General features: G+C 42.5%; 1 protein-coding gene across 1 annotated transcript; it reads right to left on the bottom strand.

Moving 5' to 3' along the window:
- Window positions 1–1,856: 1,856 nt before the first annotated feature.
- LOC114666497 (organic solute transporter subunit alpha-like) lies at window positions 1,857–25,201 on the bottom strand. The gene is made up of 7 exons (XM_051919891.1): window positions 25,086–25,201; window positions 16,847–17,001; window positions 15,407–15,480; window positions 6,960–7,118; window positions 6,277–6,388; window positions 4,331–4,586; window positions 1,857–2,662 (listed from the first exon to the last, which is right to left on the bottom strand). Exons 1-7 carry the CDS (start codon window positions 25,132–25,134, stop codon window positions 2,526–2,528), a joined length of 942 nt encoding a protein of 313 aa, XP_051775851.1. The 5' UTR covers window positions 25,135–25,201; the 3' UTR covers window positions 1,857–2,525.
- Window positions 25,202–25,338: the final 137 nt, after the last annotated feature.

Genomic DNA, 25,338 nt, shown 5'->3' on the forward strand with positions numbered 1-25,338 from the left:
ACCATGTTGCTGAGTTAGATGATTTTTTCCCCAGCGCCCCATGAAGCTTTGAGAAGCCAGTGTGACATCACAGAGCAGTAGCAGCCATGTTAGATGGGAATGTTACTACAAGATCTACGCTACCTGCTCTTTCACCCATGCATACTGTAAGTGTACTCCAGCTCACCCTTTATGGCGCTGTCCACTATGCTTTGTCCATACATGAATAATTTACAGCATATACACGCTTGCGTGATGTCACTATCCAATTGGCACTCCTGCCAGATTTGTATCCACAACATTCATTACTCTAGTATTTTAATTCAAGATGTACATTAGCTAACCGTGTTAGTCAGTCAGTCATCTTCCAACCCACTATATCCTAACAGAATAGTATGAAAATACTCTGTTGTTCTGCACAGATTCAGTGTATGTTGTGTCTTCACTGGTGGATTAAACATGATAAGTGCCTCACTATGTAATGCAGACAGAATAAGGACAGGAACAGTTCCCCGAGTATATAATGCTGCATCACAGGATCTGTGGGTGTTAGGTAATGTAGTGATATGGAACTCTGGAGATGCAGAGAGAGATAAAGGAGTGTAATTTTATCTTAACAAGCGTCTCAGTGGTTAGCACTGCTGCCTCACAGCTCAGGTCACATTTTTGACCACAATAATTGGCCCAGCATAGTGGGCAGACAGTTCTGTAGCCCTCAGGGACACTTAAAAGACCACTGCACCATTATAAACAATTCAAAATTAGTACAGTTTAGTTTCTCCTTTACTTTAATGCATTTTTCAAAGTTCACCAAAATCCCTAAACATTTCTGTGTTTCCACTGAAACTGAGGTGAACCGAATTCAGCAGCTTTCGCTCATCACTCTTCTTTACTTGTGGATAACTGAAGAAATTTAAAACTTAAAACACTGTTGTAATCAAAGCCTAACTGCATCCAGGTTACCTGTACTACACTACTTTTTAATGGCATTTACATTGCATTGTCTTCTATAATGAAAAAAAGAAATGAGGGGCTAATTGACCCAAAATGACAACAAAACTGAGAATGCCTTTTAAAGGACCAGCAATCACATACCATGGGCCTCTCAGGGAGCAATACAACTACCTTTTCTGTGAGTGGTCCACCCCAGACACTTTTATGGCAAAAAGAATCTTGTTTTCATCAGCAATTTCATTTGTTCACATTCCAGGACCTTCTCTCAAATGTCAGCCTGGACAAAGTGCAGGGTGTCACGTAGGTCAGGTCCTGATGTAGCTTAATGCGGCTCCCTTGAGGTCTCAGCCTTGCACTAATCCAGCACCAGCCCTGGCCCTATAATTAGTGCCTTGAGCATGGGAAAGGTGCTGTATAAATAAAATGTATGATTATTATTATTAATTAGCACAAAGAGCACACAAAAATTCATGTGTAGCTCCAATAGGGTTTAAAAAAAACAACTGTATTTCAGCTACAATTCATCCATCCATCCATTATCCAACCCGCTATATCCTAACTACAGGGTCACGGGGGTCTGCTGGAGCCAATCCCAGCCAACACAGGGCGCAAGGGAGGAAACAAACCCCAGGCAGGGCGCAAGCCCACCGCAGGACGCACACACACACACTAGGGACAATTTAGTATCACCAGTGCACCTAATCTGCATGTCTTTGGACTGTGGGAGGAAACCAGAGTACCCGGAGGAAACCCACGCAGAAATGGGGAGAACATGCAAACTCCATGCAGGGAGGACCCAGGAAGCGAACCCGGGTCTCCTAACTGCGAGGCAGCAGCGCTACCCACTGCGGCACTGTGCCGCCCCTCACCTACAATCATACGTGCTTTATGTGAACAAGACCTGCTTAAATCACTTTTATTGCTCACATATCTAACAATAAACAAAAAAACAACAACTATGGGGCTTGTATTGAGCTTGCTGAAGTTCTCAGTCACTTGGAAACAGTCCTTGTCAAAATGATGAGATTTAAAAGATGTTCAGGGTCGGGGTTTATGAAAGGGCGGAAGCACCACCGTCTGCAGCTAAAATTATTATCTAAAATCACATTAGTCAAAGTCTTCCTGCCAGGCTGCATGGCTCTGTTTGTCTACCATTCTATACTTTAATGCATTTTCAGAACCCCGGTCCTCCAAGATCAATAAGCCACAACTGCACACATCCAGCAGCTGACTTGTTTAAAAGGATATGATGTGTACTGAGGTGTTGTTAAGGCCTCAGCAGGATCATCGCCTCACATTCCCAGTTATAGAGATGAACCTCAAGCAAGGTGATCTCCTGTTTTCCATTCTCTGAAGCCTCTTTGACCTCTTATTAAGAACGGAGGCCTCACAGCCTTAAATAAATAGCATTAATCAGATTTGGGAGGATTACGGTTTTAAAGGACTGTGAAAATGCAGACTCCTCCATCACACTTGGAAGGATTTTTTTTATAAGCTAGGATCTGGATCCTTGACTTATGAAATGGAGGTCAGCAAATACTTCTTGGAGAAGAAAATGTCGCAACATGAGGATGCCAAAAGAAATCTTCAGTTCATTCTGCCATGCAGGGGGTCTCCTGTAGTGAGTTTTCAAAGCTCATGGGCAATACAGGGGTGGGTTTTCTGTAATACCATCGAGAAACCAGCATGAGAATAAACATCTCCAGTATTTTCAGCATATGGTCAATTTCTGTAAAACAAGGTACATAAAAATCAGGGTACTTATTACTTTAATGAGCTATAGTAAGTCAACCAACCAGTCTTCAGGCTCTATAATGAGTAACTCCACGGGTGAAGCAGCATTGCTCACTGTGTGTTGAATGGTATTTAGCTGGTCCAGCATGCATCCTAACAGACAATGACTGACATATTCTACAATATTAATACTGAGAAATTGTAACTAATGCAGCTGGATGCAAATCTAATCATTTTACACTAGTAGCATAAATCTATCTATCTATCTATCTATCTATCTATCTATCTATCTATCTATCTATCTATCTATCTATCTATCTATCTATCTATCTATCTATCTATCTAAGAAAAGAGCAGTGCTAACCACTGTCCCAGTGTATAGTATTTAAGCAAAACATTTATTGGCCAAAGGAGAAGTGACTTGTCCTTTCTCTGTTACTGAACCCTCTAAATTCAGTAGATACAGGAGCTGGAGTATCTCCATACACCATCAGGCACTTAGCAATCGTTGACAGGATGCAATTTAGATTTGCAGATAGCATTAACCTGTACGTATCAAGATGTAGGAAAACCAGAGTGTCCAGTGAAAAACCCAGAGAGAGACAAATTCAGAATTTACCTGGGCCTGGATATGAGGCCCTGTAGTTGAAAGGCGGCAATGCTAACCACTGTGTCACCAGACTGCTCCAGAGTGTTCAAGCAAAAAACCTGATCTGTGACTGATTAATCTGTTGACAGACTGCTTGTCCTTGGTCACAAGAGAAGCATCAAGATAAGATAAGTCCATGTGATATGAGTGGTGGCGTGCATGGAGGCTGATACAGATTAACTCTGTCCTGTTAGTTTATGGGGCGTTCAATACAGTATACCATATGTACAAACACAGTTGATGGTCAACTATTTTTGATTTTTTCCCTTTTGCTTTACTCAGTGGTGCCCTACATTAGTCAGATATTTTTTATGCTTTGAATTATAAAATCTTTAGTGTGCTCCCAACATAAAATCTTATACACTGTTCCAGTTTTGGGCTCATGTGGGATTGCACACAACCAACACCCTCTCTTTCCATTCTTTCTCAGAGTTTGTCAGTAGTCGGCCTGATTTCTCATACTGACATTCTTACTGACATTTCATCCACATATGGTAATCATATTTTTTAACCAAAAATATCATCTGTATCCAGTTTTTTGGTTATTGTGTTGTTCGGAGTAAATGCTTTTTTCAAAACACTTTACAAGACAATGAAGACATAGTAACAGTAAGCAAGCAATGCTTAATGGAGGCATGGTGCTATAGCAGTAATGACTGCTGCCTCATGGACATCTTGGTTTTGAGTCCTTCTATCTGTATGGAGTTTCCATGTTGCTCCTGGGTTTGTGTGGATTTTTCTTGAAGTACCATGAGATTTCTTCCAGATCCACAACAATTCTGTGCCCTTTTGCAAAGCATTAGAAAGCATGCTCACTATCATAGGTAAATTGCTGGATTTTGTGATATTTTTGAAAAATAAGTCCTTTTTATTTCAAGCATCCAGTTATTATTGTACCAAATTCTGTGAGTCCTGGCACAGCACTGTAGGCACTGTGTATCCTATGTGTAAAGATTCATATCACACCCACCCCAACACATATAAAACACATAAAACATTTTTGTAATTGCCTACCTGAAGCTCTTCCTTCCCAGTAGAAGGAACTCCAGCAGGGAATTACATTATAACCAGTGAGAGTCTCGATGATGAGAGGCTGTAAAGTAGTGATGACCATGCAGAGGATAATCATGGCATATTTTGGCACCAAGTTTAAGGTACGTTCTGCAATCTGGAAGGAACCCCTCATCAACAAGTTAAACACATACAGAGACGTGAGGGTGGAGATGGTCATCAAGATCCCAATGTAGAAAAGAGGGTTATGGACATTAAGCTGCAAAACAGAAACACACACAGTTGTTTTAATCTTTCTGAGAGTTAATTAAGAAACTTCCCCTGTATTCCCTTGATGACATAAACAGATAGGAAACCCTTCAATAGTGTAAAGCAAGACACTGTTGTTTATTTTTATAGTACTGTATCTTATGCAGCGGCACGGTGGCGCAGTGGGTAGCGCTGCTGCCTCGCAGTTGGGAGACCTGGGGACCTGGGTTCGCTTCCCGGGTTCCCGTGGAGTTTGCATGTTCTCCCCGTGTCTGCGTGGGTTTCCTCCAGGCGCTCCGGTTTCCTCCCACAGTCCAAAGACATGCAGGTTAGGTGGATTGGTGATTCTAAATTGGCCCTAGTGTGTGCTTGGTGTGTCGGTGTGTTTGTGTGTGTCTTGCAGTGGATTGGCACCCTGCCCGGGATTGGTTCGTGCCCTGTGTTGGCTGGAATTGGCTCCAGCAGACCCCCGTGACCCTGTGTTCGGATTCAGCGAGTTGGAAAATGGATGGATGGATGGATGTATCTTATGCAAAGGATGTCCACCCTAAAGCAAGAAATAAAGGAAGGCACCGTCCAGCAAGATCAAAATTCTTCTGCCAGTAATAACTACTCATTTACTTTACAACAAAAGCCTGCAAAAGAGCAACTACTGGTGTAAAATGTGAGTATTGTTTATGTCTCTGAAATCCCTAGTGGGTCAAAATTAGGTCATGGGCACAGGATGGTCCCATCCAATAATATAAGGAACTTTTATATGTATATACTAGGGGGCTTCGCCCCCTGCTCGCCAACTCCTTTAACCCCCCTGCCTGTGCTTCACGCCATTGTGAAGAGGGGGGCTGAACGCACCCCAAGGAGACACGTCCGCTCCTCCAAAACCACACTTAAACAGTGATACAATGAGATACAAATAATGTTTTTTAACTCCTCTTTGCTGGTAGCTGTTGGCTTGCTGCTGCTGTTTAGCCACGTGATCTGCACTTTACTCACCTATTACTTCCTGCCAAAAACCCTCCGCACTAGCGATATGCGCTCCCATGCGTTCACATACCAATGCCCTAAACCCCCACCCCCCACGAGCCGTTGTGAAGAGTGTGGCTGAATGCACAGAAGGTGTGAAAAGAGTGTGGCTGAATGCACACCAAGGTGACACGGTCGCTCCTTTGAAACCCCTCTTAAACGGTGATTCATTGGGGAATAAGTAACAATTGTTTTTTTTACCTCCTCTTTGCTCGATCAGCTACTGGCTTGCTGCTAGCTTGCTGCTGCTTTTGTTCTCCTTGTTCGGCATTTGGGCAGCACTTCGAACGTTTAAAAGCCAATACAGCACCTGTCCTTTTGTCCTCAAACACTATGCGATCTCTTTTCGCTTTTCCGTTATTTCACTGAGGGGGTGAATACTTTTTATAGGCACTGTACTTTGTCTAGACTACAGCTGTAAGTACAGCAGCTATATATTTGTCCTGTTCCAATTCATATTTTCATATATTATTGTGCTACTCCATTGAATTCAATTAATTTTTTTTGCCATTTTAATGAAAAAGATTGTTTCTTTCACTGTACAGGATAGGCATTTACATTTCACATGTCATGCAGTAGATAGCATGTGACTGGAAGTTAGGATCCTGAAGAGAAAGCATGGGACAGTAAAGAGCAAGGTGTCATGTCGTCAGTGAAAGTGTGATCAGTGATTTTACCGCTTCCTTGTAGTATTTCCCATCCGCCCACAGGACAGCATTGATAAACTGCAGAACTGGCAGCAGAATCATGGTTTGGGAGATTGATACTCTCAGAACGGTGTAGACTTTTCTGCACACAAGAGAAAAGAACAATAAGGCTCCAAGTAACACAAAATTCTGCTTAATTATTCCATCCTGGAATGTAACACATGCGCATCCCTGAACACATGAGAAAGGGAAGAAACACACCTTTCTGTGCTAGATGGTGCTTTACAGTTGGCTCCTGGTAACAGTAAACTAATCCAAACATGGACATACTATATATTCTACACAGCTACAGCATTTATTGGAACTGCTTTCAACATATTTTAGCTGGCACAAATTCAAAAAATGGACAAAAGATTAAAGGCTTAAAAGTGGTGAATTGGATTTATTTTTTACTTTTCAGTTTAAAAATTGTCATTTTTATTTTCACTTTAAATTTACTATTAAATTTGATTAATTCATTGTCACAACTGAAGACACTGGTACTGTTTCATCACAGAGTACAACTGAAATCAGTTTTTCCCCACCTTTCAAGCCCACTGTTAATTCACAGCTTCTGTCAAGTCACATGCAACTGCCAGTGATTTATAATGGAAATGAAAATAAATCAATGAAATATTCCTGCCATATTTAAAATTTGCAGCAAGTATACTTACTTGGTAATTTTCAACTTTGGTAGACACAGGCAACAACAACAGCATGGACCAACACTCATAGGCGTTTCAAGGAACTGCAGCTTATCAAGAAGCTCATTTTGGCCCCCCAGGTAGGCAACAGTCAGATGGAAGAAACCAAACAGGGAAATTCCTGTGTAACTATGGGGCAAGGAAGGGACAAATTCAAGATAATAACAGACCATAGTATAAGCAAGGAAAGGAAAATATTTTAATGCATGTTTTAACTAGTCTCATGAAGATGAGCTTCTCTGCAGTTTTGCTGCTTTCTTATAGAACTTCCCATATGCCTACAAGCATATATTCACTTCACTTCAATTTGATTCAATGAAAATTCATTTTCCCAGGAAGAGAATGTGATTTGTGAACAGGATTTTTATAGAGCCCCTCCTCGAACCGCCACCTTACCGTGGTGGAGGGGTTTGCGTGTCCCAGTGATCCTGGGAGCTCTGTTGTCCGGGGCTTTATGCCCCTGGTAGGGCCACCCAAGGCAAACTGGTCCTAGGTGAGGGATGAGACAAAGAGCGGTTATACAAACCTCCTATGACGAATAAAAAATTTGGACGGCGTTTTCCCTTGCCCGGACGCGGGTCACCGGGCCCCCCTCTGGAGCCAGGCCTGGAGGTGGGGCTCGATGGCGAGCGCCTGGTGGCCGGGCTTGCACCCATGGGGCTCGGCCGGGTACAGCCCGAAGAGGCAACGTGGGTCCCCCTTCCCATGGGCTCACCACCTATGGGAGGGGCCAAGGAGGTCGGGTGCAGTGTGAGTTGGGTGGTGGCCGAAGGCGGGGACCTTGGCGGTCCAATCCTTGGCTACAGAAGCTGGCTCTTGGGACGTGGAATGTCACCTCTCTGAAGGGGAAGGAGCCTGAGCTTGTGCGTGAGGTTGAGAGGTTCCGGCTAGATATAGTCGGGCTCACCTCGACGCACAGCTTGGACTCTGGAACCAATCTCCTTGAGAGGGGCTGGACTCTCTACCACTCTGGAGTTGCCCCCGGTGAGAGGTGCCGAGCGGGTGTGGGTATACTTATTGCCCCCCGACTTGGAGCCTGTACATTGGAGTTTACTCCAGTAGACGAGAGGGTAGCCTCCCTCCGCCTTCGGGTGGGGGGACGGGTCCTAACTGTTGTTTGTGCGTATGCACCGAACAGCAGTTCGGAGTACCCACCCTTTTTGGAGTCCCTGGAGGGTGTGCTAGAGGGCATACCATCTGGGGACTCCCTCGTACTGCTGGGAGACTTCAATGCTCACGTGGGCAATGACAGTGAGACCTGGAAGGGCGTGATTGGGAGGAATGGCCCCCCCGATCTGAACCCGAGTGGTGCTTTGTTATTGGACTTCTGTGCTCGTCACGGATTGTCCATAACGAACACCATGTTCAAGCATAGGGGTGTTCATATGTGCATTTGGCACCAGGACACCCTAGGCCTCAGTTCGATGATCGACTTTGTGGTCGTGTCGTTGGACTTGTGGCCACATGTCTTGGACACTCAGGTGAAGAGAGGGGCGGAGCTATCAACTGATCACCACCTGGTGGTGAGTTGGCTTCGATGGTGGGGGAGGATGCCGGTCAGGCCTGGTAGGCCCAAACGTGTTGTAAGGGTCTGCTGGGAACGTCGGGCAGAGCCCCCTGTCAGAAGTAGCTTCAACTCCCACCTCCGGCAGAACTTTGACCATGTCCTGAGGGAGGTGGGGGACATTGAGTCCGAATGGGCCATGTTCCGTGCCTCTATTGTTGAGGCGGCTGACCGGAGCTGTGGGCGTAAGGTGGTCAGTGCCTGTCGTGGCGGAAATCATCGAACCCGTTGGTGGACACCGGCGGTGAGGGATGCCATCAAGCTGAAGAAGGAATCCTACCGGTCCCTTTTGTCCTGTGGGACTCTGGAGGCAGCTGATAGGTACCGGCAGGCCAAGCGGAATGCAGCTGAGGCAAAAACTCGGGCATGGGAGGAGTTTGGGGAGGCCATGGAGAACGACTTTCGGACGGCTTCGAGGAGATTCTGGTCCACCGTCTGGCGTCTCAGGAGGGGGAAGCAGTGCAGTGTCAACACTGTATATGGTGGGGATGCTGCGCTGCTGACCTCGACTTGGGACGTTGTGGGTCGGTGGGGGGAGTACTTCGAAGACCTCCTCAATCCCAATAACATGCCTTCCAATAAGGAAGCAGAGCCTGGGGACTCGGAGGTGGGCTCCCCCATCTCTGGGACTGAGGCCACTGAGGTGGTCAAAAAACTCCTTGGTGGCAGGGGCCCCGGGGGTGGATGAGATACGCCCGGAGTTCCTAAAGGCTCTGGATGTTGTAGGGCTGTCTTGGTTGACACGTCTCTACAACATCGCATGGACATCAGGGACAGTGCCTCTGGATTGGCAGACTGGGGTGGTGGTCCCCCTTCTTAAAGAGGGGGACCGGAGGGTGTGTTCCAACTACAGAGGGATCACACTCCTCAGCCTCCCTGGAAAAGTCTATTCGGGGGTCCTGGAGAGGAGGGTCCATCAGATAGTCGAACCTCGGATTCAGGAGGAACAGTGTGGTTTTCGTTCTGGTCGCGGAACAGTGGACCAGCTCTACACCCTTAGCAGGGTCCTGGAGGGTGCATGGGAGTTCGCCCAACCAGTCTATATGTGTTTTGTGGACTTGGAAAAGGCGTTCGACCGTGTCCCTCGGGGAATCCTGTGGGGGGTGCTCCGGGAGTATGGAGTACCGGACCCCCTGATAAGGGCGGTTCGGTCCCTGTACAACCGTTGTCAGAGCTTGGTCCGCATTGCCGGCAGTAAGTCGAACCCGTTTCCAGTGAGAGTTGGACTCCGCCAGGGCTGCCCATTGTCACCGATTCTGTTCATAACTTTTATGGACAGAATTTCTAGGCGCAGCCAGGGCGTTGAGTGGGTCCAGTTTGGTGGGCTCAGGATTGGGTCACTGCTTTTGCAGATGAAGTTGTCCTGTTTGCTTCATCAGGCCGAGATCTTCAGCTCTCTCTGGATCGGTTCGCAGCTGAGTGTGAAGCGGCTGGGATGGGAATCAGCACCTCCAAATCCGAGACCATGGTCCTCAGCCGGAAAAGGGTGGAGTGCCCTCTCAGGGTTGGAAGCGAGATCCTGCCTCAAGTGGAGGAGTTGAAGTATCTCGGGGTCTTGTTCACGAGTGAGGGAAGAATGGAGCGTGAGATCGACAGGCGGATCGGTGCGGTGTCCACAGTGATGCGGGGCTCTGCATCGATCTGTCGTGGTGAAAAAGGAGCTGAGCCATAAAGGCAAAGCTCTCAATTTACCGGTCGATCTATGTTCCTACCCTCACCTATGGTCATGAGCCATGGGTAGTGACCGAAAGAACGAGATCGCGAATACAAGCGGCCGAAATGAGTTTCCTTCGCAGGGTGTCTGGGCTCTCCCTTAAAGATAGGGTGAGAAGCTCAGTCATCCGGGAGGGGCTCAGAGTAGAGCCGCTGCTCCTCCGCATCGAGAGGAGTCAGATGAGGTGGCTCGGGCATCTGATCAGGATGCCTCCTGGACGCCTCCCAGTTGAGGTGTTCCAGGCTCGTCCAACCGGGAGGAGGCCCCGGGGAAGACCCAGGACACGCCGGAGGGACTATGTCTCCTGGCTGGCCTGGGAACACCTCAGGATTCTCCCGGAAGAGCTAGAAGAAGTGGCCGGGGAGAGGGAAGTCTGGCCATCTCTGCTCAAGCTGCTGCCCCCGCGACCCGACCTCGGATAAGCGGAAGAGGATGGATGGATGGATGGATGGATGGATGGATTTTTATAGAGGGACCAAGACATCATATCAAAACCACAGCCAGGAAAAATTACTTTGTATAAATAAATTAAATCTAGCAGAATTCATAAAACTTACAGTTAGGTCCATAAATATTTGAAGAGAGACAACTTTTTTCTAATTTTGGTTCTGTACATTACCACAATGAATTTTAAATGAAACAATTCAGATGCAATTGAAGTGCAGACTTTCAGCTTTAATTCAATGGGGTGAACAAAACGATTGCATAAAAATGTGAGGCAACTAAAGCATTTTTTAACACAATCCCTTCATTTCAGGGGCTCAAAAGTAATTGGACAATTGACTCAAAGGCTATTTCATGGGCAGGTGTGGGCAAGTCCGTCGTTATGTCATTATCAATTAAGCAGATAAAAGGCCTGGAGTTGATTTGAGGTGTGGTGCTTGCATGTGGAAGATTTTGCTGTGAACAGACAACATGCGATAAAAGGAGCTCTCCATGTAGGTGAAAGAAGCCATCCTTAAGCTGCGAAAACAGAAAAAACCCATCCGAGAAATTGCTACAATATCACGAGTGGCAAAATCTACAGTTTGGTACATCCTGAGAAAGAAAGCAAGCACTGGTGAACTCAGCAACGCAAAAAGACCTGGACGTCCACGGAAGACAACAGTGGTGGATGATCGCAGAATCATTTCCATGGTGAAGAGAAACCCCTTCACAATAGCCAACCAAGTGAACAACACTCTCCAGGGGGTAGGCGTATCAATATCCAAGTCTACCATAAAGAGAAGACTGCATGAAAGTAAATACAGAGGGTGCACTGCAAGGTGCAAGCCACTCATAAGCCTCAAGAATAGAAAGGCTAGATTGGACTTTGCTAAAGAACATCTAAAAAAGTCATCACAGTTCTGGGAAAACATTCTTTGGACAGATGAAACCAAGATCAACCTCTACCAGAATGATGGCAAGAAAAAAGTATGGAGAAGGCGTGGAACAGCTCATTATCCAAAGCATACCACATCATCTGTAAAACATGGTGGAGGCAGTGTGATGGCTTGGGCGTTGCATGGCTGCCAGTGGCACTAGGACACTAGTGTTTATTGATGATGTGACACAGGACAGAAGCAGCCGAATGAATTCTGAGGTGTTCAGAGACATACTGTCTGCTCAAATCCAGCTAAATGCAGTCAAATTGATTGGGCGGCGTTTCATGATACAGATGGACAATGACCCAAAATATACAGCCAAAGCAACCCAGGAGTTTATTAAAGCAAAGAAGTGGAAAATTCTTGAATGGCCAAGTCAGTCACCTGATCTTAACCCAATTGAGCATGCATTTCACTTGTTGAAGACTAAACTTCAGACAGAAAGGCCCACAAACAAACAGCAACTGAAAGCGCTGCAGTAAAGGCCTGGCAGAGCATTAAAAAGGAGAAAACCCAGCATCTGGTGATGTCCATGAGTTCAAGACTTCAGGCTGTCATTGCCAGCAAAGGGTTTTCAACCAAGTATTAGAAATGAACATTTTATTTCCAGTTACAGTATTTAATTTGTCCAATTACTTTTGAGCCCCTGAAATGAAGGGGTTGTGTTAAAAAAAATGCTTTAGTTGCCTCACATTTTTATGCAATCGTTTTGTTCACCCCACTGAATTAAAGCTGAAAGTCTACACTTCAACTGCATCTGAGTTGTTTTCGTTTAAAATTCATTGTGGTAATGTACAGAACCAAAATTAGAAAAAAGTTGTCTCTGTCCAAATATTTATGGACCTAACTGTATGATATAAGAACAGACCTCTTACATATAAAAATGAAACTGTCATTAAAACTCAACTAAAGATTATCATGAATAGTAACTGTTCAGCCCAGGAATGAAGCCTGTGGATTTTATTAAAGTAAAACATATTTAGAAGATTAACAGCAGTTGGGTTGAAGAAGTGTTTGAACTGGCTTGATCCTCAGAAACCCGAACCTGTGACCCCAATGGCAACAAGTGGAATTGTGAATGCAATGAGTGAGATTGTCCTGTGAGAATATATCCTGCTTTCTGTGACACTTGCTAATTAAATACTTTAGGTCCACTGGTTTCCATTTTTCGTCCAATGAGCGGTTGCTCACGGAACCCCAAATGAGGCACATTACCTGCATTGTGAGGGAATGTCAGTTACGGCACTACGGCCATGTGGTACAATTCCCCAAGGGTGATCCAGCTCACAGGATCCTCATTGTTGAGGACCCAAGCGTCTGGACCAGGCCAAGGGGACGACGCCCACATAACACCTGGCTGCGCAGATAGATGGTCATTTCCAGAGGGTGGGACTGGACTGCGTGTCTGCCTGGGGGGTTGCCAACCAGGATCCTGAGATGTTTCATCATGTGGTGGGTGTGGCAGTGCGCTGTACCAGTGCATGCTCCTCACCCTGACCTGACCTGGTCTGTTAGTTTTGACTGTTAGGACCTTCTTACTTTACTGCTCCATTTTACATTTTGATTTATTTTATTTTTGTTGCTAACATTAAGATTTCCAATCCAATTTAACAGAACATAAGGTAAGACAGACAGAATGAATGTTAAGACTCATAAAAAATGCCAAATTTAAAATTTTAAGCATAAAGCTCTCTGTTTCCTTTGACAATTGAGATGCTTTTGTCCTTTTACTCAGAGTGCCTCTGTAATTTCACTAAAGTCAGTTCTGAGTCTATTATTGTCCCCAGATATTAGTAACTTTTAATAATTTCTACTCCTGGTGTTTGATGATTCTTGTTTCTTCTAAAATCACTTATCAGATCTTTAGGCAGTTGTAGAAAACACACAACTTAACAAAGTCATCTGACGCTGGACAATGACTTATTTTATTCTAATTAACTAGGATTATAGTCACAGAGTTAAAAGCAAAATTTAACATTAACCTGTTTTAAAATTTACTTTGACAAACATTAAATGGTGTAGAGAATACAAAAAAGAAGTGAAAGGCCACACTCCTGAGAAGAAACCGTTGTTTGAGAATTTCAGAGAGACAACCCACACCCACACTCAGTACTCACTGCCAGCCAGTTTAGAGTCACCAGTTCACCTGACCTACCATGCTTTATATTATAAAGGAATAAAACTGGCTAGTGCATTATAGTATTTGACATTATTGAACAGTGCCACTGGATGCTGCACTAAATTGATTTACATTCAAAATGTAAAAAAAGTGGAAAGTTCAAAATACAATTAAAGAGCACCACTAAGTGGTGCTGCCTAGTACTGTATCTTATTAAACAGCATACAGTATACTGCATAAATGATGCACTATACTGAGTAACACTATTAAAGTATGTCGCTTAGTTATAGAAGTCATATCATCGTCACAAATACAAAGTACAGTGAAATTATTACTTAAATGTCCAACCAACATGCAACACATCACCACTTTCTGGCACCATGATAGTAGTGTAGCATATATATATATATATATATATATATATATATATATATATATATATATACAGTATATATGTGATAAGTTTTTTACTTTAAGCTTCTAACTTTCCTAGTAACTTTCTGTTGTCTATATGATGATTAGCTGCTCTTGAGCAGTTATTTCTTATATATGCCTATTGTAAATGGTATAGGGGTTGGATGGGCATCCCGACCAGAGAAGGGGATGGTTCCTTACCCGGACGGGAGGCTCCAAATACACAGATGGGCATCTCAACCAAGAGAAAGGAAGGAGCCAGACCCAGAAGCGATGGCCAAAAGGGATGGAGAGACAGTCCATCAGTTGTGAAAGATGCTGCAGGGGATGTGTTATTCCCCCAGGACGCTAGATGGCAGCAGCCCTCCATATCGGTGCCCATTTGGGAATCAGCAGGGAATGCTGGAAGATGTAATCTGACAACACAGCCTTGCTAGGAACCATAGGTGCCACAAGGGGGTGCTGTCAGGAGATGCGCTCCCCAATTTATGGGACTTCTGTGTTACCCGGAAATACTTCCATTGGGTAGATGCCCTGGCACAGGAGGTACTCCCAGGTCCTTAATAAAAGGGACCACACACCCTTGCCCAAGCGAGTCAGAGCTGGGAGGATATAGACCAACGCTCGACTGGAGGAGGGCAGTGTGATGGGGAGAGGAATTGAGAAGAGGTACTGTGTTTTGAGGAGAGAAACAACCTGTCTTTGTGCTTGTGTTACTTTGTGGAGGAATTGGTGGATAAACCATCCTTTATTTGAACCAAGGACTCTTCGTGTTTTCGTGCTTTGGGGTGTGGGGCTTGCTTACGCCCCTGGCTCCATCGCACTATGTAAGCTTAGGGTGTCTTTGCCTAGTCAGAATGGCTGAAGCTGAATACGAGTTCACTTGCCGCTCTCCAAAACATTTAATGAATTGAAAAATATGTATATACCGAGCCTTCTGCAGAGTGACTCCGGAACATTTATTTAAAAGAAATCCATGACAGTACCATATTATGGAATATACATAGATTAGTAATAGGCACTGCAGTAGGGCCCTAGTGTTGCAGAATAATGCCCCGGATAACCATGTAATGCTGAATGTTCTGTCCATTTACTTTCTCAACTGTGATGCTCATTAGGAAATATAACTGCTGATAAACACTCTATTTATTGCAGTAGGCATATTGCACAGTGTTACATTAAATAATTCAGCCTCTTCTGTGGCTCAGGTAGATGTTTTGTCACATTAGAAGTGGTACTTACACAGCAATTACGAGATCAACCAAAGTAGCTGCCCGGGGAACAGTGGTGCCCAGCTGACATGCAATAGAGATGACCTGTTGAGAAAAACAGGACCCATCACTTGTCATACACATGGCCTTCGGCAAGGTTACAGGCATATACAGCATGCAGTAGCGGTGGTGGTGCCTGCAGTGGAAGTCAGGCCACTTTTGTGGAGGTTAAGCTTCTCAAATAAGCAGCAGAGGTGCTGTAGCTTTTGACATGACTACAAACAAATGATCAGCCTGATGGACTTCATGTTCTTTTATTTGTGAAATGTCATCATCTGCAAACTTTGGATTTGCTCTTCTTGTTCTTATTATTTGGCTGACACTTTTATCCAAGGTGACCTAACAGCATTTGAGATTCAATTGGTTATATTTCTTTTGTTTTTTTTTTCCAGTTGGACCCCAGGCAGGTGAAGTGACTTGCTCATGGTCAAACAGTGTCAGTAGCAGGATTTGAACCCATAACCCCAGGGTCCGAAGTCCAAAGCCTTAACCACTATGCCATACTGCCTGCAAAATAGATAAGCACAAGTGCAAAACATTCATGAATTATCCCAAAAGTTCAAGGCAACACAGCTTCATGCCAAATTAGACTTTGAAGTCAAACCTCCAGGATAAGAAAGCAGTACATAATGGTTGTGCCACCTATTCATCGTCATAGTATCTTAAATATTAAATTCCAATTTACATGATTTCTCCCCGTGTCTATGTGGGGTTCCTCCCAAACACATTCATGTTAGGTGGATTTGTGTTGATAAATTTGTCTTAGTGTGTGAGAGTATGTCTGCGTGTGTGTTTGCCTTGTGATGGGCTGGCAGTCTGTCCAGGTGTTGTTCTTGCCTTGTTACCAATGATTGCTGGGCTAGATTCCCACTGTCCCATGATCCTCTCCTGGATCAGCAAGTTCGGAAAAATGGATGGATGGGTACTTCACTGAGGAAAGGTTTGCTTGGTGAGCCTTTGTCGTTTATAAATGCAAAATAATCATTGAGTTTTTGCCTTCAGTGGCTACTTTATTTTGTGGCTCATATTTTAATTTGGAAGTTTTTGAAATGGTTCATTTTGTCAACACAGTTCCTGTTAATATAACAAACAATGATGGCTGAGCCATTCTCAGCCTGCATGGTTTATTGTAGGAAACTAAAAAACTAAACAGATCCAGTGAAAACAAACCCCATCACTTCTGTTTATGTCATATATGCTTAAATAGGCCAAATCAGTCAAATATGCCTCAGAGGGATTCTCTCAAGCAGACTGCACTTCACGGTTATTTGATCAAAATTATAGATACATGGATTACCATTTCTTTTTCTAAGAAAAAACAGAAAATGCAAAAAAGAAACAGACATCCAGCTTGAAATGCTTAATCCTCACTAACCAGATTTCCATGTTTCTATCAAGACAGAATACACACCGGGAAAAGGCCAAGTACCATCAGTGTCTTATCCTTGATGATCTGGCAGCTGATATTCTTGTGCAGGTACACCCACAGTTCAATAAAGATGCCGCAGGTGATGACAGCAATCAAAAAGAAGCCAACAAATACGGCCCTCTCTACAGGAATCAGACCTGCATGGCAACAATAACACAGAGAAATGCATAAGACAGTCACTTAAAACAAGGAAGGAAAACCAAGGCAGTAAGTAGACATTTTACAGTATGCTAAAATTATACACTCAAAACTCTTTACACTGCTTATCAGTAATGTTGAGTCAAGGTGTCAGTCAGGATGACACAAAGTGACACTTTACCCCTTTAACATTGAGAATGCTGCGTGTTTAAGCCTATGGCATTTCTGTGTTACAAATTATGGTTCATACCAAATAGAATTCTAAAATGCTTTTGTCAGAATTAACACTGTTCAGGCATCTAGGCACTTTACAACAAAGTCCATGATTCCATTTTCAATTCCGATGGCTATCCCTTCTTATTCTTATTCTTCTAAAGCTGTTCCAACTTTCATGTTGATGTCGCTATGTTTGATCAGCCTCCTTCATTCTCATCTGTTGTACACTTCCTCACCTGATACCCCTTCCTCCCTTAGGTCCCCCTTCATACAGTCCATCCACTTTCTCTTTTGTTGTTCATTTCTCCTCCATTCCAACACTTACATATCCATGATCCTTCTTCCCATATTGTTAACCTCTTTTCATATAACAACCCCATAGCACTTTAACCTTCTTTCTTATATTTTCTTTGAGATTTCCCCGACTTTAACTGTGCCTCTGATTGTCTCATTCCTTAGCTTATCAAGCTTTGCTACCTCCACACATCCATCTCAAGATCCTCATTTCTTTAGCATCCTCTTTCCTTATATGTGGTTTCTGAAACACACAACGATGCTGACCTGACACCTTACCCTTCACTATTGCATGGACTCCTCAGTCACATAACACTCCTGATAACATATTCCAGTTTTTACAACCTGTTTGCATTTTATTGTTTACTAGCCATGTGCGCCCAACTACATTGCACGTGTTAAAGTTGTCTGTGAAGGGCTGCCTGTTTAAACGCGGCTGCCAGTCGTGAACTGGGCCCTTCGTCGCACAGCATTATGATTTTTTATAAGGGAAACAAAATTACAAAAGAAAACCCTTGGACATTGATTCGATAGGAACAGCCTACTCGGAATCACTGTCCGAATAGTAATTATGTGGTGGTGTAGGAGCATTTCTGCTTCTCTCCGTTCACAGTCCGTCTCATTTTCATGACGCTGTCTTTTCCTCTCACGATCTCTTCTCAACCTTTCTCCAATGTCGCAGGTTGCTTTGTGGCAATCCAAAGAGTAAGGCAATATACACGGATCAATGGTTATAAAAGGGGGACACATAGGTATCCAGGCTCTTTAAAGCATAAATAGGGATCACTTCACTGACATGTGAGAAAGCCACGGTACAACTGTGAGACGCACAGCACTCGCCGGCTACAATGTAACAATAATAATTTCCGGAACGTGCTGTTACATTGTCATTCATTTTACCCACTGTCTTTCTTTCATTCATATGTTACGTAGGCATGTTCCTTTTATCTTTGGCAATCTCATTCTCTAACCAGGCCTCAGGAGCTAACCAGTGTAACACTGTCCACCACCCCTTTCGTTATTCCGGCACATTGTTGACATCCGTGAGAAACAACAACGTACTAAACTAGAAGGTGGTCTACGGATACGTGGAATTCGTGGACAAACAAAGATCAAGTTCCAAATGAAGATTATATATAAAGATTAGTTAATTTAAAGCACAACAATTTGTTTAGTTTGAATGTCTGTGTTTTGAGGTGTGACTGGATTATTACAGTCTTCAGTAGTATAAGCCTGGAGGAGATTCTTAATGCAATGCCTATGTTTTAGCTGTCTCTCTACTGCCATCTAGTGCTTCTTCTTCTAATTCATTCACGGACAAACAAAGATCAAGATCCAAATGAAGATTATATATAGAGATTTCTAGACCAAGCCCTCCATCTTCCATTATGCTGGTCAACAAGCATTTTGCTACTGGGATTCTTTCACCTGTTCTTTAACAAATTTCACTTGCTGACTCCAAATCTGAAAACCGTTTTCGTCCAGCACATCCCGTTTTTTTAGTTATGATGTTCCAGGTCTTGGACAACTAGGGTGACTGGACTGTAAAGGCAATGCGTTTCAGCATTTAAGAAATAAGTTTGGTCTTAAGAAAAGTGAAGCCAAAATTAAGGAAGGTGTTTTTGTTGGCCCTGAAATCCGTGAACTGATGCTTGACAATGAGTTCAAAAGGAAACTGAAGCCAACTGAATCAGCACCCTCATTTGTGCAGGTTGTCCAGAATTTTCTTCACAGTCACAGAGCAGAGAATTATGCTGAGCTTGTGGAGAATATGCTGAAAGTATATTAGCTTACGGGAGCCTGAATGTCACTGAAGATGCATTTTTAAAATTCTCATCTCGGCTTTTTTCCACCAGATCTAAGTGGTGTAAGAGATGAGCATGGGGAAAGATTTCACCAAGATACAAAGGTGATGGAAAACCAATATCAGGGAAAATTTACTCCGAGCATGACTGGTGACTATTGTTGGTTCATGCAAAGAGAGACAGATGTGCAGTACAAGTGCAAAAGCAAGTGCCTCAGACAATTTTGAGCACACTGACCTCGCTTTTATATTGAGGTAAATTGACATAAACATGTTTTAAAGTGTCTCTGGTATCGTTTCCTGGTTTGTTTTCAGAATAAACACATTCAAACAATTTTGGTGGGACAGAGTTCAAACTCCAGATATCGCGTTGATATATGATATTGATATTCAAAAGTGTCAAAACGGCAATGATGTGTATCTCAAAAATCTGATGTGCTAACTTAATCCAATTTCATATATGAAATCAGTGTAAAAAACTTAATAGAGAGCTGCTCTGAAGTTCCCAGTAGCAAACAAAAAATATTTTTTGTAGACCAGTGTTATTGTTGATCAGAAATATTTGAACTTTTCCACCCTTTCAAGCCTTTCTCCCTGGATGTTAACTCTCCATAATGTTCTTTTCTCTTAAAACTTAGATATTCTGCATTTTTCCATACTAATCTTAAAGCATCTTTCCTCTATTACTCTTCCTCACTTTTCAGTTTTCTTTCCCCAACATTCTTAGTTTTGCATTATTGCATAATTTCATTCACAAACAGCTTGCACCATGGGGCCTGATCTACTCTTCTCCTAGAAGTAACATTCTTAACCAGAGTAAAACATATGGTCTTAATGATGATCCTTGGTGTAATCCAATCTTAACTTCAAATCCATCTGTTATTACAACACTATTTCTCACTTGTGTGCAGGCAAACTCATACAAATCCTTAACAATCCTTACAAACTTAAACGGTACTCCTTTTACTCTCATACATCTCCATATTTCTTGCTGGGAACACTATCATATGCCTTCTTTAAATCTATAAATACCTAGTGCAGTCATTTTTGTTTCTCTCTTGTTTTTCCATAGTCTATCTAAAGGTGAAAATAACATCTGTTGTACCTTTTCCCAGAATAAATCCAAACTGTTCTTGCCATATTTTCACCTCTCTTCTCAGGCTTTTAGCCATTATCATTTGCCATATTTTCACTGTATGTGACATCAGCTTTATACCCCTCTAGTATTCACAATCCTGGATGTCTCCGTTCTCCTTGTATATATTGTAACAGATAGGGGGCGCTCTCGCTCCCTTGAACCCACTGATCAGACGCCAAACACCAGATAAAAGTCCAATATGACTTTATTTTATAATAATAATGTGCACCAAGCACCCTCCACTCCACAATACTCATAAATAAACAATGATCAATAATCCTCCACTCCCAGACACGTTGCCACCCTTCCACCCAGCTCAGCTTGGCTCTGGGATCTCCCACCGTCCTTTTTATAGTTCATGACCCGGAAGTGCTTCTAAGCCCTCAGTCCATGTGATTATCCAGCACTTCCAGGTCAAACGAAAACTCCTTTTCTTCATCAGCCCGGAAGCACTTTATTTCTTTCAACCATGTGACTGGGATTTACTTCCGGGCTGTATGGAAAATAAATGTCTCTGTATTTCCCTGCAGCGTCCCCTGGCGGCCCTGACGTTATCCAGCAGGGCTGTGTATTAAAACTCCATAGTCCATGATGCCCTGCTAGAATTCGGGGCATCTCCACGTTGCAAGGAGGGCTCCATCTAGCGGCCTGGGGGTATTGGCCGGGATGAATGGCCGGCTATATCCCACAATATGAAACAATCACGCTATTTCTCCATTGATATGCCATTTCCTCTTCACAACAGATCTTTAACATCAGCTCCCATAACAAATCTATTCCTTCCTCCCCTAGACTGTTTGATGCTCAAACCGGGATCCCATCTAATCCAGTTGCCTTCTCATTCTTCATTCTTTATAATGCCTGTTTGACTTCTTCCCTACTTATCTCTGAGGGCTTTCCATATCAGTCATGAAGTCTGGATTGAATGACTGTCTGTCAAAGGTGTACTGTAGTATGGAGCAAATATAATCAAATATGTCACTGTGATTTATGCTGTAAATGGTTATGCAGACATTTATGATTTGTTTCCTCTAGTTACATAGTGACCCCAATGGCAACAAGTGGAATTGTGAATGCAATGAATGAGATCGTCCTGTGAGAATATACCCTGCTTTCTGTGACACTTGCTAATTAAATACTGTAGGTCCGCTGGTTTGACTTTGTGTCGAGGCTGTTTGCATATATGCACATATAAAAGAATTTAACTTTTATCGGGAATACACAATAATGCATGAGTTACAAGGCAAGACTATTTTCAACTGTAAATAACCAGAGACAAACTACAAAACAAAATGGAGAGGAAGGTTGCACATACTATTTTTTTGATATGCTAGAATGTTCTGATTACAGAAAAAAAGAGGGAAGAAGTGCATGTTGGAATTTGTATTATTCATTTCATTAATTCTTGTAAAGGATAGTTAAGTAAGGTCATAAAAAGAGCAAGAAATGCACCCTGTAGTTTGCTGTCTGTCAGTCTGTCTGTCACAGTGCTTTAACATTTCAGGGCTGTTTTGCTGAAAGTAATCAAACTGTTTCGTCTTTTGATATTTGAACTCTGAATGGATGCAGCTGAAAAGCCAAACAACAAGCGACAAACAATAAACATGCCCCTTCTCTTCTCATGTTCTGATGAGGTGCTGCCTCCTTGTGTCTTGACAGCTGTTATCAGCAGTAAAAACCAAGCTAAACTATATTTTTCTCTATTGAGAAAAACTTGCATATTATAATCTGTTTAGTTAGCCAATAAAAGCTGCCATTTTGCTTGACTTCTCATTAGTCCAATGTTTAAAAAATACATGTTTTAAAACACATGCTTGCAGGATTGACTTTAGCTTTATTTGATAAAAAGTATACTCCTATAATGGATAGATATTTGTGGAGAAAGACAGCTAAAGGTTTTGTCTGATTTTTATAAAATGTTTAGATGACCATCAAGATCCACCCTTATAATCTGATTTATTTATTTCTTTCATTTTTCATTTCCCAGAGCATGTAAATATATAGGTGGGGGCAGCATGGTAGCACAGTGCTTAGTGCTGACCCCTCATGGCTCCACAATCTCAACCTAAGCACTGTCTGTGTGGAGTATGAATGTTCTCTTTGAGTTTGCCTGGCTTTTCCTACAACTCAAAGATGTGTACGTTACGTTAATTGGTAAACCTGAAGCTGATGCAATGCAACATGCTTGCAATGTCTTATGGGTAATTTAAACATGCACAGTGCAGGCCTCTGCTGTTAGTCTAAATGAAGCCAAGGTCAAATGAACATGGACTCTCCGCTGCTGGATTGCACCATGGTTGAACAATGCACCATAGTGAGATCTCTTTGGGCAGAAGGAGTGAAACCTCTTCAAATTCACCTCACTGAAACCCCTATGTGTGGCATGTGCTTTCTCAATTTTTGATCTTCTGGTTGACAATTTAAAGCTTTGATTCTTGACAACGATTTAGTGTGCAAGTTTTGGTTTTGATGGACACAACAAGGAGACTGGGAATCAAGTCCCAAGTGCTCACTGTGTGAATTTTGTATGTTCTCCGCATGTCCGTGTGGGTTTCCTCCTGGTGCTGCGGTTTCCTTGCACAATCCACAGACAAGCAGGTTAGGTGGACTGGCATTACTAAATCGTCCCTATTGTATGTGTATATTCACCCTGTGATGGAATGGTACCTAGTCGGGGGATTGTTCCTGTGTTGTGCCTAAAGTATCTATCTATCTATCTATCTATCTATCTATCTATCTATCTATCTATCTATCTATCTATCTATCTATCTATCTATCTATCTATCTATCTATCTATCTATCTATCTATCTATCTATCTATCTATCTATCTATCTATCCAATGCTTGCTGGGTTAGGCCCCAGCTTCCCCACATCCCTGTTCTGGATAAATGGGTTACAAGATGGATGGACAGGACTGATTTTTGGTTTAAGTTATTGTTTTGTATAATGACTATGTTTTATCTTCTGATCACTTTCCATTTATTTTCCGTCTTATTATGTTGGTACAGTTTACAGTCCCAGCAGCATCTTGTTGTGTTTCAGGGTTCACGAATCCCACAATGGACTTCAGTCCAAACACTGCACTTTAAGACTCCAGTAAGGCTCAGAAACATAAAAGCAGTGAAACTTCCAAGTAAGCTTGTGACCTGAACACACCAAAAAGACCAACTGTACAAAAATAAAATTTGAACCGTTAAAAACCTTGGCACAAATTACAAAACAATCCTTGTTATAATCAACTTGATTAAATGACTAAAAAAGAAAAGAATTAAAAAAATGAGAAGGGTCACATAATGTTGCGTCCAAGAGGAAGCCCAAATACGAGTCCATAAATCAAAGAGTCTAAATAAAAACTTACAAAATCTAAAATCAGAAACTGAAGATCTAAGAATGAGAGCTGATCAACAACAACAATTGCCGGAGATATCTCAGCACTTTAAGTAAGTGGAGGGTGGTCCCAACAGCTTCATTGTCAAGGGTTCCATCCTCTTGGACTCAACACATACAAGACAAGAAATTTACTAACAGAATTGACATTTAAAAAGAACAAAATGTAACATGCAAAGTGATTAATACATACTATTAAATAATAGAGATTACTAAGAAATTAATAAATAACAATAGGATACAATACAAACGACAGAAAACACAAATATATTTTATAACATATACAAACAAAATACTCAGACACAAAGAGAAGAAGCCAAAGCTAGGCAGGAGACCATAGCCCATCAGGCCTGGGGCAAGAGAAAAACCTGGAGAGGCTGCCAGTTTGTGATCCTAAAATACGTAACCTGACTTTGACATAAATGACAAGAAAGTTTCTAATGTTTTAGAATTAGAATACATTTTTTATACTTTATTCTATATAGTATTCTATAAATTTTCTATATAAAATAATGATTTATCAATTCAAACAAGCAAATTTTTCTTTAACGTTTGTCAGTAATGCCACAGAACTTTGTTACCAGGTTTTCATTCAAATTATTATACGATTTTCTTCAATGTATATATTTTTTGTAATCACTGACTTTATTAAAGCTTAAATGAAAATCGGGCAGCAACAACATGACTTTCAGCCTGAAATGTTTCCACATTCTGACTTTTTCACCAGTCTTTTTCTTCTTTCGGCTGCTCCCGTTAGGGGTTGCCACAGCAGATCATCTTCTTCCATATCTTTCTGCCCTCTGCATCTTGCTCTGTTACACACTGGTGGCGGTCGTTGTTAACCCGGGGCTCAACCGATCCGGTATGGAAATTTGTATTGTTGTCCGCATATTGATTTGGCAAAATTTTACACCGGATGCCCTTCCTGACATAACCCTCCCCATTTATCCGGGCTTGGGACCGGCACGAAGGAACACACTGGTTTGTGCATCCCCTGTGGCTGGGTTCGCATCCCATGTGGCTGGGTTTTTTCACCAGTAAAGTACAAAAAGAATATTTTTTTCAGAGTGGCTTATGTGGTCCTTAATGCAAGCAATAAACTTCACAAATATGTGACATTTTAAAGACCAAAATTTATATTTTAACTCTTCCTCGTGGCTTAAAACTATAGCTTCCTTCTGAGGTGTCCTAAAAAACAAATATCCCCTTGTAAGCATAAAGTAAAAAATAAGGTTTGTCATACCTTTAATAAAGTCTTCGGAATATGGGGTGATCCTACTGCAGTTTATCATGGCTGCACTACTTCATTTCCATGCCCTGACTCTTTGACAGCTTGGTGGATAAGTTCGTACAAGCCCTCAGTATCTATGGAAGTCTGAGAAAATACTTCTTCTTGAACCTTGGACTGGATTTACTGTCTATGAACTTATAATACATAATGTGGAATTTCCCTTTTATAAAAGGTGACCTTTAGCACTTTACCTCTGAGTACATCA

This window comes from Erpetoichthys calabaricus, chromosome 16 (genome assembly GCF_900747795.2).
Source record: "Erpetoichthys calabaricus chromosome 16, fErpCal1.3, whole genome shotgun sequence".
NCBI lineage: Eukaryota > Metazoa > Chordata > Cladistia > Polypteriformes > Polypteridae > Erpetoichthys > Erpetoichthys calabaricus.